We start from the raw sequence: 17185 nt of genomic DNA on the forward strand, positions 1-17185 counted from the left end.
TGCTTGTACTACAGGTGCCAATACCTTATTGCCTAAAGCCAATCACATGATCACACCTAGAGGCAATGTAAAAGGGCCTCCTAATGGCACACAGACCAATCAAGCTGGGGCTGTCTTTAGAAACTATGTGGTGGTCTGTTGTACTTGATAGGCAGAAATGATATAAATTCTTTGAAAAGTATGTGGATTTTTTCAGACCAGAGTGGTTCAATATGTGTGTATTCTGCTGCACATATGGACAAAACATTAAAATCTGCTATAACCTCATTTATATAAATGATATATTATTTTTTATTATCATATGCTATTAAAATTACTTGTATACTTAAAAATACCAAATTTAGTATGTATAATCCTTTCTGCTTTGTTTCTGTGGAGTTTTATATAAGCTTTCTAAATCTGTGCTTGTCCCTACCACCAGTAACAAATGGCTGTTGTGCTAGGGATTTGGATCCTTGTACCAAATGCTTTATTATGCTGGTATGGACTATTGTTATTTTCATTGCCATACTCAGTCTTCTCAATTTTTTTTTTTTTGTATTGAAGTTGTAATGACGCTGTCTGGAGCAGCCATCTATCACTGGTTATGGACATCTCTCCTGGGCAGGAGCTCTTCTGCACAGCTGCAGTCTCAGGCTATCTTTTATCTCTCCCTCTTTCCAACATTTTAAGTATTCAAGCAAAGGCAGAGTTGCACTTTGCAGCTCCTAATCAAACTGAGCAAGAAGCTGCCCCATTCCTAGGTATCACTGTAACCTTCCCTCCAGCCACACAGAGCCTCCACTGCTAAAGGAAGCACAGCAAATACGGAGTTGAGGCAAATGTGTGCTCCCAGTGAAAGACAGAACAGGGCATTCACTGTGATGGTCACAGTGCTGTGAGGAGTTGGCATATATGGAAGTCTATCCTGTAGGCAGGTGCCCTTAGAGCAGTGGTTCTCGGCCTTCCTAATGCTGTGACCCCTTAATACAGTTCCTCATGTTGTTGTGACCCCCCAGTCATAAAATTATTTTCATTGCCACTACATAACAGTAATTTTGCTGCTGTTAAGAATCATAACTATCTGATATGAGGGATATCTAATATGTGACCCACAGGTCACACTGCCAAAGTCAAAGGTATTGGAAAATTGCTTATTTTTTTCAACCTAAGTTTCTAGTCAGGTTTGCAGAAATAGTAACTGTAGTAAACCAGAACGTCAGCAAAGCAGCATAGCTTCATTTGTTGTTGTTGTGACAGTCTCTCTCTAGTCCAGCCTGGCCTTGAACTTGCAGTCTTCATGCTATGTGCGCTATTCCTCCCAAGAGCCAGGGCCTCAGAGGGAACAGCCTCCTGGCAGAGTTACAGAACCAAGGAACAGTTTAGGAAAAGGCTCTTCCACTTTGTGTCCCCCGTTCTGCTTCTACCCCACAGTCTAAGGTTGGAGAAATTGTGATATAATGCATTACCAGGTAGCCTTAGACAGCGTGTCGTGTTGGCCCAAATCGTGTTGGTTTATCACTATCCACTAGTCATGTTCACACACACATATGCTGGCCCTGGGTTTCCCAGGTTTCAATACCTTTCCCAATTTATTATCAACCTTCCAGAAATATCTTGTATGTGAAATAAAATTCAGATGTTTCCCTCAGGAAAGATGCTTGGGGATGGAATTTTCCTCTTTCTCCTCAAGCCGCATGGCATCTGTGCTTTGGTTGGCAGTTCTCTCTGTATATCAGCTTAGCGAATGCTTTATGAACGGGTGGTGGAAGTTAGAAGAAGATCAGTGGAAGAAAGCTGCACAGGCCCAAAACCAGTGTCTCTTTCATTCTCCATCAATGAAAGTGGCATTGATGGAGTGGCCTTCTTCAGAAAGTGGCCTTCTTCAGTCCCTACAGCTACAGAGTTCAGATCCACTCACCTAGTGTTTTCTGAGCATAGTAACTATTCAGTTTACGGCATCTGTTACCTGTCTTGTAGAAAAATATATTGATTGAAAATAATAACATTTATGTGTAAGCACTGTACCAGCTGGGCACACACCTGAAATTGAGCTCCTGGAGGCTGAGGCAGGAACATCCTCTGAGTTCCAGGTTACCGTGGGCTATGTAGAAAGCATATGTCTGTAAAAGAAACTCTTTAAAATTCTAGGATTTTAAAACATATTTACTCATACTTCCCTTTAAATAAGCCTCTCGAGGCCAAAGAACAGGGCAATCGCAGTATATGCGGTAGACTTTATATTTTAAAATAGTCTATTTTCTTTTTAGCACTTCATATGCTTTTATTAACTTATGTGTTAGCCTCCTTAGCTAGAATATGAATTCTCTGAGGCCAGGGCTGTGTGTGAGCCTTGCGTGTCCCTGTGTAGTCAAGTCCTGAAGCAGCATGAGCCAGCCATGCAGTACTTGCTCGGCAAAGAGGTTGGTTGACTGCATGAACGCATGGCCGTCTGGAGAGAACGAAGCATGTCTGTGCTGTTAGCATTTGTTGCAAACCACCTGTGTGGACTTGCATGGTAAGAACCTGTTTTGCCCACACGTGAACCCTGACTTGGGTTAGAGGGCAGTAGATCTGAGGACTAGCATGCTGCTGCTGGGAGATGCCAGACAGAAGTAGTCATGAAAGTCAGAGGTCAGGACGGAAGTGGACATAGATGCAGCAGCGGAGAGAGGTTACATACCTTCCCAACCTGGGCCAGCAGGAAAGCATGGTTTGATGTCACAGTCACCAGTAGCAACTTTTTCATGGGATGGTCAAAGTCCCTGCCTGGGACCCTGGGCTATATAAAATAGAGTAAGGAATCGAGCCTATGTTTGCAGTCTTTGCTTTATACTTCTTGACTGTAGATGCAGCGTGAGCAGTGCCCAGAGTCCTGCCCTGTGACATAACCGCCATGATGGACTGTGGCCAGAGTAAACCCGTTTTCTCTTAAGTGGTTTTAGTGGAGATTTTTTTTTTTTCTTTTTTCGAGACAGAGTTTTTTGAAAACTCAGCCGAGGACGACCAGGCTGTCCTCAAACTTAGAGATCAGCTGGACTCTGCCTTCTGAGTGCTGGGATCAAAGGTTGGCACCATCACACCTGGTTCAGAGCAATTTTTTTAAATTACAGCAACAAGAAAGGAAATTATGACATCATTTATTTTTCCCTGGTGAAGAGTTTGTATTTCAGAAACATCCAAGAGACGCTCATTGAACACATCCTGATTGTCTGTTTGATGGCACCTGGCGCCTGTGAGCTGAGAGCAGCGTGATGACAGACTGTAGACAGTGGTGCCTCCCAGAAAAGGCTGTTCGGACTGCCGACACATGGCAGTGTGAGCTGTCACTGTGCCCAGCCGTGGGTCATTCCAGCATGGCCGTTACACTCCAGATTTCCTAACTTCTTCCTCCCTGTCTGTCTCTCCTACCTTCATGTTGATGACACCATTGCCCACTGAGCTGGAACAGATACCTGGAAACCAGGAGGAGGAGAAGCTGTCCGATCTCACATCTAGTCAGTGCTTAAGTCCGGGGTTTCCAATTGTTAGCACAGGCATGGAGGCCTGCCTGTCTACTAGCTCTGTGCTCTCATTGCTCCACAGGGTGGACCAGTAGCCTTTTGCCTTCCGCTCTTGTGGGACTCATAATAAGTGAGGGCTCAATAGAAAGGAGGGAGATATTTCCATGATGCATCTGAGGGTGTTTTGTTTTGTTTTTTTTTCTTGTGTGTGTGTGTGTGTGTGTGTGTGTGTGTTTTAACCAAGATTTGCTTTCACCTGATAACCAATTTGTATGCTCTTTCTTTTAAGAAAATGCACCCAGGCCTTCTTTCCCTCCTCCTTAATTCCTTCCTCCTCATTAATTCTCACTGAATCATATGCCAGCATGGTTATTATCTTTGGTCCATTTCTCAGCAACAGTTTATCCATCTCAAGCAAACACAAGCAGCCACAGAAACCCACATAAACATTTATGCAGATACAAATGCACACATGCATACACAGACACACAGATTTTATGCACTTTGTGTGGCTAAATCTCTAACTGAGTCACCTTGATCTGCACACACCACTTTACAGTCTAAACTAAACACGTATGCCAGTAGACACCATTCATAGTGTCCCTGTGGTTTATTTTATCCCTCATGGTGCAGAGGGAGCTTGCTCTCTGGCTGCACAGTACAGCTTCCTCGGCTGTTCTTTCCAAATGTATGTTTTTGTGTCCTGTTTGGTTTAAAGTGATATGCTAGTTTACTTTCCTTTTAAGAAAGATATTTTATTTTTAATCATGTGCATGTGTATAAAAATGCATTTATGTGAGTGCAGATGCTCACAGGCCAGAAGATAGCATTAGATCCTTTGGAGGACTTACAGGCAGTTTTGAGCAACCTAACTTGGGTGCTGGGAACCAAACTTGGGTCATTTGCAAAAACAGCAATCACTCTTAATTGCTGAGCAATCTCTTCACCCTTCTCCCCCTAACCCCACCTCCCCCATTTTCTTTCTTAAAGGCAGTCAGGGGAGATGGGAGTATGAGCCAATACCTGGAAACTGAGTGCACTTTCTTTTTGACAATTATGTTTATTCTTAGTTGTGATGTTGATTGAGTACGTTCAAAATATAAAAGTAAAAATGTACAAATTTCTCTCCCACATTCTTGAAATCTACTTTCTGTGGAAATACACTTTGCCAGAAAGAGCAATCTGCCTAGAACTTCCATAATGGTGAAAAACTGAAATGCTGTCGTCTTGAAGCCAAAGTATCCTGAACTATCTTTTTTTTTTAACTTATTTATTTTTATTATTAGTTACATTTTATTAACTCTGTATCCCAGTTGTATCCCACTCCCTCATTCTCTCCCAATCCCACCCTCCCTTATCTCCTCCCTGCCCCTTTCCAAGTCCACTGATTGGGGAGGACCTCCTCCCCTTTCATCTGACCCTGTTTTATCAGGTATCTTCAGGACTGGCTGCAAAGTCCTCTGTGGACTAGAAGGAGTGTTCCTCCCTTGGGGGGGGGAGGTCAAAGAGCCTGCCATTGAGTTCCTGTCAGGAATAGTCTCTGTTCCCCTTACTAGGGAAACCCACTTGGTTACTGAGCTACCATGGGCTACATCCAAGCAGAGGTTCTAGGTTATACCCATACATGGTCCTTGGTGGAGTATCAGTCTCATAAAAAACCCCTGTGCCCAGATTTATTTGGTCCTTATGGAGCTCCTATCCTCTCCATGTCATACTAACTCCCCCTTCTTTCATATGATTCCCTGCTCTCTGCTGAAGGTTTGGTTATGAGTATCTGCTTTGATACATTGCTAGGTAGAGTCTTTCAGAGGCCTTCAGTATTACTGTTACTTGTTTTCTCCTACATCCAATGCCCATCCCATTTGTCTTTCTAAGTGAGGATTGATCATCTTACCCTGGGTCCTCTTTCTTATTTATCTTCTTTAGGTGTACAGATTTCAGTATGTTTATCCTATCTTATAGATCTAGTACCCACTTATAAGTGAGTATATACCATATGTGTCTTCCTCCTTCTGGGCTGCCTCACTCAGAATGATCTTTTCTAGATCCTACCATTTGCCTGCAAATTTCATGATTTTCTTGTTTTTGATTGCTGAGTTATATTCCATTGTGTAAAAAATACCACCATTTCTGTATCCATTCCTCTGTTGATGATGGGTTGTTTCCAGGTTCTGGCTATTACAAATAAAGCTGCTACAAACATGGTTGGGCAAATATCCTTGTTGTGTACTTGAGGAAAATTGAGAAAAAAATACTACTAGGCATATACCTAGTAGTCATATAGCTGGGTCTTGAGGAAGCACTATTCCTAATTGTCTGAGAAAGTGCCAGATTGATTTCCAAAGTGGTTGTACCAATTTACATTCCCACCAGCAGTGGAGGAGGGTTCCCCTTTCTCTACAACCTCTGCAGCATGTGCTGTCATTTGAGTTTTTGATTTTAGCCATTTTGATGGGTGTAAGGTGAAATTTCAGGGTCATTTTGATTTGCATTTCTCTGATGGCTAAGGAAGTTGAGCATTTCTTTAAGTGTTTCTCTGCCATTCTATATTCCTCTACAGAGAATTATCTATTTAGCTCTGTACCCCATTCTGAGTGTACTTTTTAATAGACTTAGGATTTATATACTCAGTGGCATGTGAAAATCCCCTTTCTATCTTTTCCTGATACAAATATTATCAGGTGAATTACTTCAGTCAAGACCCACGTCATGGCAGCTCAATATCCAAATGGGTTTCCTAGTAAGGGGAACAGGGACTGTTTCTGACATGAATTCAATGGCTGTCTCTTTGACTCTTCTCCCCCCCCCCCACCCTGAGGGAGCATCAGCCTTGCCAGGGCACAGAGGAGAATATTGCAGCCGGTCTTGATGAGACCTGATAAGCTAGGGTCAGATGGAATGGGAGGAGGACTTCCCTTATCAGTGGACTTGGAAAGGGGCAGGGAGGAGATGAGGGATGGAGGGCAGGACTGGGAGGGAATGAGGAAGGGAGCTACAGCTGGGATACAAAATTAATAAACTATAATTAATATTAAAAAATAAAAATTTAATAAAAAAAAGAACCGAGTCTCCAAACACGTTGCCTTGCTTTGTCCCAAGCTCCTCAAGACCCAGTATCAGTATTTCCAACATTTGTTATGGAAACATTTTCTTTTATGGCATCTCCAAGCACCACTTCTATAGTGCTACATCATTACAGTATCAATGAGATACTTTCTCATTGACCGTTTTCCACTTTTTCTCAAAGAACTAATTTCTTTAATTTACAAGTCTTCATCTAATGATTTGTCTCAACCTGCTATTTCTGTCTGCTTATTCACTTTGAATAGTTTGGTTCCTCCAAATGTCTACTCATTAAATATAATCTTGTCTTCTGTGGAATAAACTGATGACTTTGAGTATAAATGTAAGTCATTAAGTGTAAGGTAGGAACACACTAGAAATTAGAAATCTATGAAGTATTAGATGCAGAGGTGACATTGAATCTGAGCACCAGGGAAGTCCCATGAGAGGAGGGTGGGCAGTCTTGAGTGTTTCAGTTTAGAAATAAGCTTTTGGAGCACACATGTGATAAGATGAAAAATGACAGTGGAGATGGAGACAAAAATGGGAGTTTTCTTAGGAAGAAATGCAGGAGAAAGGCTGCTCAGCCCGGTGCAATGAGGGTGCATGGTGGGGGTCTCCTAGCTGCTGCAATTGGTCTGCATCCTCAAAGAGATGGAACCCTGTGTATACCTTAGGACCAGCACCATAGCCCATGAAACAGTGGATGCTGTAGACACCGGGGTCCTCAGCACTAGGCTGTAATAGAGCCAGCTCACTGAATTCAGTGGCAGAGTACAGCTGTCACCGTACCTCAAGTTGCTGGATTGTGACACAGAGTAGGCGTGGGTTGAAGTTCTTTCCCTATGGCATGAGCCGTAGAACTCACTTGCATACCTCATATTGTTTCATTATGGCATTTTCGGTCATAATTTGTTTTTATTGATTTTTTTCTCTCGTTTTTGTGCCCATCATCCTGTCAACTATATCCTTTGACTTGGAACACCTTGTATTCATGTTCTATCACTTGTTCTATTACTACTCTTGACCTTTTCAGCACCCCTTGTCCATCGTGTGATGCCTGTCTTAGTTTCATGTCCTATTGCTATGGTAAGATACTCTGACAAAGGCAAGTTATGGGAGAAAAGGTGCTCTGTCCCTGGAGGTGGCAAATGCATCAACTTTGCATTTGGGGATGGTCTCTTTTGGTGTTTATGAAGATGGTAGCCTAGAGTAGAAGGACCTCTCTGCTCTTAGGTATGAGCCATAACCCGATTTCTTTTCCTCTACATGATTTCCACTTTCTCTATGTTTTACCAATGTCAGCGGAACATGAATGTCTTTCCCAACAAGGAGCTCTTTCTTATCCTACTCTTCCAAGCTGGGGCCATGTATGTCTCTTGGTGGTACTCACTCCAAAAATCAGAGGTGTGCTGGCTTTCCTAGCCCCTTCCACATCTTCAATTTTGCCTTTGCTGGACTCTACTCAGAGATTCAAATACCATATAGCTTCATTGACTTGAAAGCAAGTTCAATTCTGGTTTCTCATTCTCCCTGACCTCACTAGCTCCTGTTTTATCCCCATACTTTTCAGAAAACTCAGGAAGAACCAAATCCATAATGGGGCGAGGAGAGTCTTTATTTGAAGTGATCATTGCAAGAAAGAGAGGAGACTGGCGCAGGGACAAAAATTTCCATTTTCCACCCTGAGACCAACAAGCATGAAAAGGCAGGCAGAAGGGTTTCTCTTTACTTCACAGACTTTTCTGGAAAGTAGATACATGATGTAGGTGTGACCTGGCAGAAGACCAAGGTAGTCAGCATGTTCTCAGATGGGCCAGAGAGAGTTATGTGACACCTTAGACTAAGCTCAGTAACTGAGCGAAGAAAAGAAACTTAAATAGTTTGGAAAAAGTATTTACTCTGCTTTTTCTTTTTCTTTTTCTTTTTCTTTTTCTTTTTCTTTTTCTTTTTCTTTCTCTTTCTTTCTTTTCTTTCTTTCTTTCTTTCTTTCTTTCTTTCTTTCTTTCTTTCTTTCTTTCTCCTTCCTTCCTTCCTTCCTTCCTTCCTTCCTTCCTTCCTTCCTTCCTTCCTTCCTTCCTTCCATTTTCTCTCACTCCTTTTTATTTCTCTCTTTCTTTCTGGATATTTATTTATTTATTTGACAGGATTGACTTGTATAACCTGGCTATCATGCAATTTGCTTTGTAGACCAGGCTGGCCTTGAACTCATAGAGATCCTCCTGTCTCTGTCTCCCAAGTGCTGATATTAAAGACATGTGCTACTCTGGTTTCTTGGGGGATGTGTTCATTGGCTTTCTATTGCTACAACAAATGCTCATGGAAAGATGCTGACAAAGAGAAATATTTTGCTGTGATTCATAGTGTTAGGGGTTTCGGCCCAGTGTCAATGCGCTGTGGCAAGGCAGTTCATCAGGTCAGAGCATGTACATGAAAAGTTATTTATCTCACATTTGGGACTAGAAAAAAAAAAAAAAACTAGGGAGGAGACTTTGATCCCACAGTTCCCTTCAAGGCACACTTCCAGTGGCCCAGAATCTCGTATGAGAGCTTTGGCTAGACTTCTCTCCCAGGGGTTAGATGTAAGCAACAACTAACCCTTCTCTCTAGGTCCCAATGATAAACTGAGGCACATCCAAGTTCATACTTGGAAAACAGTTTATTGGGCTTCCTCACAGAGCATAAGTGTAGGGTTACTTACAGAGGTGTAAGGCTCTTACAGATATAAGCCTATACCTATATAGCCCAGCAGGGCTGAAGGATTCCCCATAGCTGAATAGATAGAGTGGCCGTTCTAGTCTGCCCCAGCCTGTTATCTATTTTGCCATTACCCCAGGCTACCTGCAGACTTGCCAGGTGGTAAGGAGCAGCTGGACGCTTAGGTGGGAGCCTCACTCCTGTCTCCTCCCTCTGTGTGGGGATGTGAACCATCAACGAGACTATCTGGGATCTTTTGCTGGCACTTGCTTGTCTCTGAGAACAGTTACAACAAAGCCTTGTGTAGTTTCCTGCAGCTCTCAATAGCATCCGGCTGAGAAATAAGCCTTTAACACTTGAGCCTTGAGGGACACTTGAGATCTTGCCTATCGCAAGAAAGGACAAAACAGAACAAGTGACTGTGTGAAAAGGACAGTGTGGCAATTTAGAGGGTGTGTGCCTTGTCTCACATTATGTCATGGAGGCACCTGATTCATGCATGTGCCACTTGGAGAATCACGTATCTTTGTGGTAAGCCGTTTTTAGAAATACAGAAGGCTGGCTGGGTCAGTGTGAGATTATTTAAGTATCACTATTTCATCGCTATTGAATACCATAATCAACATATCAATGTTTTTCAGAAATTCATCATTGTCACATGTGGTCCCTCAAAATGTTCATGTTGAGGCTCTAACTGCCATTGTAGTGGCATTTAGAGGTGGCCTTTATTGGGGGGGCTCATGGTCAGATTACTGCCTTTATTAAAGTAGGCACCAGAGAGAGTGTTTCCAGGACATGGTAAGGAAGAGCTGTCTTCAAGGAAGGAATAGAGCCCGTTCTAGTTGGGGACTTAAACTGGTTGGCACCATATTGATGAACTTCCACGGCTACAGAGCCAGGCAGAAATAGCTATTGTCTGCTGTAGTCCATGGCGTGTTGTTAATGGCAGCCAACTTGATTAGCAAGCTAGTTTGTTTGCTGTGTTATTCAGACTGTCCCAGTTCTTGCCTCTATATCCCTATGACATGCTCCTTTCATCATGAGTAGTTTTGTTTGTGTCTTTCATTTTGAATAACTGCATAGGTTTTCTGCCTTAGCCCTAGAACCAGCCATTCCTGAAGTGAGAACTGATTATTTCTATTGAGGAAAGGAATCAGAAGCCATGGTTTGATGCCATGTGACCATTGCTTGCTGGGCCTTGTGTTTCCGGGCCTTGGTTGACTTGATGCTTCTGTGCATGTGGCCATCTATATCTCCATGAAGCTAAACAGTTTCTACTGTAGTCTCCAATTCTACCGTTGCAGGGGCAGACTATCTCCATTCCTCTAACTTCCCTCTCATGGCTACCCAAGCATTAGTCATGAATTATTGACTTGATCTCTTCCAGTACACCTGTAACGTTGTGGCAGAACGACTATTCTGTTCTTCTGTGAAAAACAATTTGATAGCTCAGCTGTCATTTTTATGTGCATATCTGCCTGGTTTTCATATTAGTACTTCCAAAACACTGGGCATTTAAAAAATGTGCATGTCAACTTGTACAGGGTTCATAGCAGTCTTCAGGTTCTTTGTGTCCCTCATCAAGGTGTGTGTGTGTGTGTGTCTGTAGAGTGAGCACAGTGAAACTTTAGCTTCTGAGTATCACTGTGTGGAAAGAAGAGTCTATTTCCTACACACAAGGCTCTCAGCATGGGTCATCTTGTTTTGTTTACTTTGAGAAGAAAGTAAAGAAAGAACTTTGAGTTCCATTGAGAAGAAAGTAAATTGTTTAAAAACTGTCATAATGTTCAGGTCTAGTATGCTTTAAATTCACTAAGTCCGACATTTATTTTCCTTGTTCATTAAGTTAGTAAGAATTACTTGCAATTAGCAGTTTAATTGTTTGTATATCGGCGAGGGAGAACTCATGAAAAATTAAAATAGAAACAGTCTTTGTTTCTCAAGTAGATCAAGCCTCCTCATTTTTCTCTCACTTTGCCTTTACTATCTGGGAATCTCCCTTCTAGAACACACATGTGCAATGTGGTGTGTGTGTGTGTGTGTGTGTGTGTGTGTGTGTGGTATGGTATGTGTATATGTGTATGCTGTGGATAATGGCTGTTGTAGAGTGTGTGGTGTATGGTGTGTGTGTGTGGTGTGGTGTGTATATATGTGTGTGTGGTATATGTAATGTCTGTTGTGTAGTGTGTGCTGTGTGGTATGTATATATGTGCAGAGTGTGTCTGTGTGCTGTGTAGTGTGTGTGTGTATGTGGTGTGTGTGCTGTGTGTGGTTCAGGAGAATGATAGTTTACCCCCCCTCTGAGGTAGCTGGCTATGAGTTATGCTTGTTTTCTAGAAGGTTTTAGAGAACATATGTGCTCAATTAACACTATCTTCAGGTTTACTTGAACATTTTTATTGTATATAAAGAATAATGACTACAGTTTTCATATACTTAATTAAAGAGGTTTTCAGTTTGTCGAAAAAAATTTCCTGCTTTTTTAAAATGTCATATAAGATAAGCTCTGTGTGTTGATGAAGTCGTTAAGGAATGACAACACAGGCTTCCTCTTGGATTAGTCTGACCAAGAGTGAGCCCAAATTAGAACTCTCCACTGTTGTCCCCGTGTTTTCTGTCTGTCCCTAACAGAGGGCTTTGTTCTCTTTCTGATGAGACAGTACAGGAGGCATCACTGGGAGAAAAGAAAGAAGGATACTTTACAAAAATCTAGCAGACAGAGGGGTTAAGGACACCACAGGAAAACCCGCAGAATCAGCTAACCTGGGCCAATAGGGGCTCACAGAGACTGACCTGACAACCAGGGAGCCTGCATGGGGCTCACCCAGGCCCTCTGCATATATGTTGTGTAACTTGGTCTTCTTGGGAACAGGGCTGTCTCTGCCTCTTTTGCCAGCTTTTGGGACCCTTCTCCTCAAGGTGGCCTTGGCCAGCCTTAATATAAAGGGAGGTATCTAGTATTATTGCAACTTGATATGCCATGTTTGATTGATATCCATGGGAGGTTGGCCCTTTTCTAAAGAGAAACAGGAGGAATGGATGCGGGAAAGATCAGAGAGAAGAGGAACTGGGAAGAGAGGAGGAGAAGAAAGTGAAGTTGAAATGTAGAAAAATAAATTAATAAAGCTCTTAACAGAGCTTTACAATGATTTAAGTCACTGGTTCCAACTGACCCCAGAGGACCCTGAAGTACTCAGTGTTGTAAACACAAATTACATTTGTAAGTTGTTTCTAGCCTGTTGGCTATTTTCATCAAATTATTACCATGACACACATGCACATAGATTACTCTCAGTTAGGGGCATGAAAGAATGCATAATTTAAGATTAACGATTACATTATCTTAGGCTGTTAAGGCTGATTACATGGGAGAGTTGGAGGCAAGTATGGTTGATTTTCACACTGTTCTCATAAAGGCAGGCTAACATTAAACAGGCTGGTGCACAGTAGGATAGCAGGATAAATCATATGTGATCTCAGGGTGTATTATGAAATTGCCTGTGAGGGACTTGGAAGTTCAGACTCTGAATGTAAGAGATGTTTTAAAAAAATAATGTGTCATTTCAGCTCCAGACTAATTTCTTTTTTCTAAGAAAATCTATCTTAAAGAATGAATTATGTGAGGTGTATGTGTGTGAGCATGTGTGTATGCGTGCGTGTGTGTGTTTAAGTATGTGTGTGTATATGTGTGCTTGCACACATGTGTATTTGTATTTGTATTGTGTGTGCATGTGTCTATTTACATGTATGTGCATGTGTTTGTGTTGTTTAGCTTCTATAAAAGAATTGTTAGCTTCAGTTCCTTGTTTACCTAGTGTGGGTGGGCTCATCTCACATGAGAAAATTAGAGGTTATTACAAGACGGTGGATTGTTTCATAGTTCTTGTCTAAACAATAACCACACGTGTGTGCCACTTGACATGCTTGCAAGCAGTGATTGCAATGGCTTAAGCCATATTTCCCAAAAGCTGGTTTCTTCATAAAGATGAAAAATCCATGAATAGCTTTTTTCACAGAACTGATGCTTGTTGGGGCTGCCATGAATACAGCGACTGGGTGGCTTAGGATTCTGAAGTTACTGTGTCTTGGATCTGACTGTTGTGTCTGCAAGCCTGGTTTCCTCAGAGGTTTCTATTCTTTGCTTGCTACCAGTTCACATGGCTGACTCTTCATCACATTCCTAGTGGCTTTTTTCCCCCCTTGAGACAGGCTCTCACTAGATAGCCCAGGTTTGCTCAGAGCTTGCAATATAGCCAAGGCTGTCCTTGAACTCATAATCTTCCCATTTCACTTTCCTGAGTGTCAGGAATCTGGAGGAGGCAGCCGATGCAGAGGTTGTGGAGGGCTGCTGCTATTTGGCTTAGTATGGCTTGCTCACCCTGCTTTCTTATAGAACCCAGGCCACCAACCTCGGGAATCCACCACCCACAATGCGCTGGGCCTTTCCCCATCAATAGCTAATTAAGAAATTGCCCTACAGGCTTGTGTTCAGCTGATCTTATGGAGGCATTTTTTTTTTTTTAAATTGAGGTTCTCCCCTCTCAGATGACTAGCTTGTGTCAAGTTGACACAAAACTCTTCAGCACAAACTGAATTGCTTGATTGTGTTTCTGGATTCATCTGAGGCCAACACAGTTCAAGGACACTATGTGTTTGTTTATTTGTGCTGTATAGTACTGGTGACCCAATATATAATTTCCATATGCTAGGCATGTAGATTTACTGTTGAGTTATGTCCCAAGGCTCAAAGAGGCTCTTTACTATGTTTACTTGAAATAGCGATGAACAATTTCAGGTAATTATTTTTTAATTTAAGCATTTTACTTTTACATTTACTGTGTGTGTGTTTGTGTGTGCATGTATGGAAGTCAGAATATACCTTGTATTAGTCAGTCTCTCTCCTTTCATCCTGTGGGTCTTAGGAATCGAAGTCATATCATCATTCTTGGTGGCAGGTACCTGTACTGATTGAGCCATCTTGTCACCCCTCAAATGCTAGTATTTTTTTAAATGACATTTTTATTAATTCTTTGAGAATGTCATACAGTGTGTTTTGTACATATTCTTCCACTGCGTCACCTCCTCCCAGAACCACCGTTTCCAACTACCCACCGCTTCCCACCCAGCTCTGAGATACCTTTCTGCATGTTTCTCTCCCCGTACAGTCCGGTTTGTGCTTCGGCTAGTCCTGGCAGTGCTGCCTGCCCTGGCGTGAGACAGACCTGCCAGATACAATGCCATTAGAGAAAACTGACTGCTTCTCCCAGTATCTCTGAAATACCAATAGGTCCCCAGGAAGTGGTGGGGTTTTTGTGTCCACCTTCCATCCAAGATTTTGTCTGGCTGGAGCTTGTATAGGTCTCATGCGTACTGTCACAGTTGGCATAAGTTCGTTAGTATATCTGCCCTCTTGTGTCTGGACATAACTCTCTACCTAATGATATTCACTGCCTCTGGTTCCTACAATTGTTCTGTCTACCTCTTCTGTGTAGATTCCCATGCCTTGGAATGAGAGGAGAAGTGTAATACACATTTCTCATTTACGGCTGAACACTACACTCTCTTATTATTTGTACACTGACTAGTCGAGGTCTCTGTTAATTGCCATCTACTGCAAGGAGACATTTCCCTGAGAAAAGCTGGGAGAAGTACGGGGTTAGCACAAAGTCATTAGGAGTCATTTTGATGTCTATTTACTTTGTTTTTTATATCAACATCAGCAACTTGAAAGTTGAAGTTCTTCCAGTGCCAATTTATTTTCCTTTCCTCAGTATGTGTTAATATCCCTGTGTATTTCAGCCCAGAGGTCCTGAAGAGTGAGCCGTATGGAGAGAAGGCTGATGTCTGGGCTGCAGGCTGCATCCTCTATCAAATGGCGACTCTGAATCCTCCCTTCTGCAGTACCAATATGCTCTCCTTGGCTACTAAAGTAGGCCACTTCCCGTTGCTAAAGCTACATCCTCTTCTCCACAAACCCTTGTGACTTACACCAGTCAGCTAATTTAATTTCGTACACAACCCAGCTATCTTATCTCCTTTTATCTAAATATCTATCACACTGCACATTACTTCTATTTGATTATAGTCATTTGTCATGTGAAATAGTGAAAATAAATTTCTCATTACTGTCTTTTGTGATGATGGACGTGGAGCCAAAGGCCTAGCACATGCTTGGCAAGTGCTTTCCTATTAAGCTACGTTCCCAGGCCCAGTTAGGCCCATAAGCCACCATATTACATCATCACATGTATTCCTTTATCATGAGGTTACCTTCAGCTCAGGTTGGAGAAGATGATGCTGTATTCCAGAACTGTCTAATTGGCACTGATTTTCATTTGTTGGGATGTTTTCATTCCTGCTTAAAATTTGTACATGCAGTTAAATTAATTTACTAGCAACCCACATTAAAGCCACAGATGACTGCCCATAGATACCGTGGTCCTTTGACAATGTTGCTGTTTTCTGTTTTTCTTGCAGATAGTGGAGGCGGTGTATGAGCCCGTGCCAGAAGGCATCTACTCTGAAAAAGTGACAGATACCATTAGCAGGTAAGTAGTCTGACAACTTATAGCATACAGCATCCATCATATAATCCCTTATGCCTTTCTATGTTCATTACCTATAGGTAAATACTTATGAAAGGCTCCCCATGTCATCCAAACCTAGCAAGCATCATTAGTAACAGCGGCTCTTTGAAAGCCATTGGGATGTCCAAGGGGAATTTGAGATGTCATACCACAATTAGGCTTATCTAAGGCATATTTATAAGACGTTATGTCAACATGAAAAATGTGTGATGTGAAACTAAGTGAAACAAATAGTAAAATCAATTTTTATGAAATATGCACAAAGATGAAAAAAGAGAGTAATAAGCTAAAAAGGGCTATCTGTGTTCAATGATAAAACTATGGGTATTTTTAAAAGTTAGTAAACTGTATTATACTAAGTTCTCAAAAAAAATGAGAGGCTTTTCCCATTAATATAGCAGCAGTTTAGTAAAGGTCGCTGCCCCTCTGTCCTCCCAGAGTTGTGTTGCATCTCTCCTGACTGTAAAAACTGTCCTTGATTGCCTCACATTCAGATCTATCCTGCCCCTTGCTCTCTAGGTTCCAACAACTCCCTTCATGACCTTCCCCTGCTGATCCTTTTCTCTGAAATGCTCTCCTTTCAGACATATGCATGGTTTTTTCCCCTCACTTCCCTTGGATTGTCACAGAAACATCTCAGGTCAGGAAACTCACTCTAACCACTCCCCTGCCTCACTGCACTCCAGCCCACTTCATAATATCACAGCGTCTGTACTTCTCTGACTGTCAACCTTTGCTGTGAATTTATGTGTGTTTGGAATCACCTCAAGGACATATTATACTGTTGGGTATATCTGTGGCAAAGTTTCCAGAAAGGTTGAACTGATGAAGGAAGATCCATCCGGCATGTTTTCAGTGCCCATATGAAGTACATTCCAGACTGAAGAGAAAGAAAGGGAGCAGCAATATATTCTCTCCTTTCACATGTCATCACACCACACTCTTGTCATCATGCTGTCCCCTCATCATAGACTATACCCCTCTTAAGTGAGGAGCCAAAATGAACACTTTTTCTTTGGATTACTCTGTCTGATAATTTGATTGTGACACCAAGGGGGGAGAAGCCGAATATACAAAACTGGTACCTAAAGTGTGGCATTGTTGCTGTGGGAAACCTGAGCACATCTTTTATAGACCTTTGTGTAACTGGTTTGTGGAACAAATATGGAAGAGCTTGAAGCTATGTGTAAAGAAGGCCCAGAGCGCTGTAAGAAGAGCTCAGTGGACCACTATGGTAAGAGTTCTGAAAACTAGAGTGTTGTGGGGAGTGCTAAAACACCCAGTTCTTGGAGTTTCAGGAAGAAACCACAAGAACCCTTGCCAGGAGCTAGACTAGAAGCCACTCATGTTTCCTTG

The 17185-nt window shown here is 42.1% G+C and overlaps 1 protein-coding gene across 1 annotated transcript in view; it reads left to right on the top strand.

The window, feature by feature from the left end:
- The window catches only part of Nek10 (NIMA related kinase 10), a 187847-nt gene that overhangs the window by 108909 nt on the left and 61753 nt on the right, over window positions 1-17185 (top strand). Inside the window, exons 24-25 of the mRNA XM_055599067.1 lie at window positions 15042-15171; window positions 15720-15790. Of these exons, the coding sequence (XP_055455042.1) occupies window positions 15042-15171; window positions 15720-15790 (201 nt within the window). The remainder of the gene's footprint in view (window positions 1-15041; window positions 15172-15719; window positions 15791-17185) is intronic.

Source organism: Psammomys obesus, unplaced genomic scaffold (genome assembly GCF_907164565.1).
Source record: "Psammomys obesus unplaced genomic scaffold, mPsaObe1.curated_primary_1811, whole genome shotgun sequence".
NCBI lineage: Eukaryota > Metazoa > Chordata > Mammalia > Rodentia > Muridae > Psammomys > Psammomys obesus.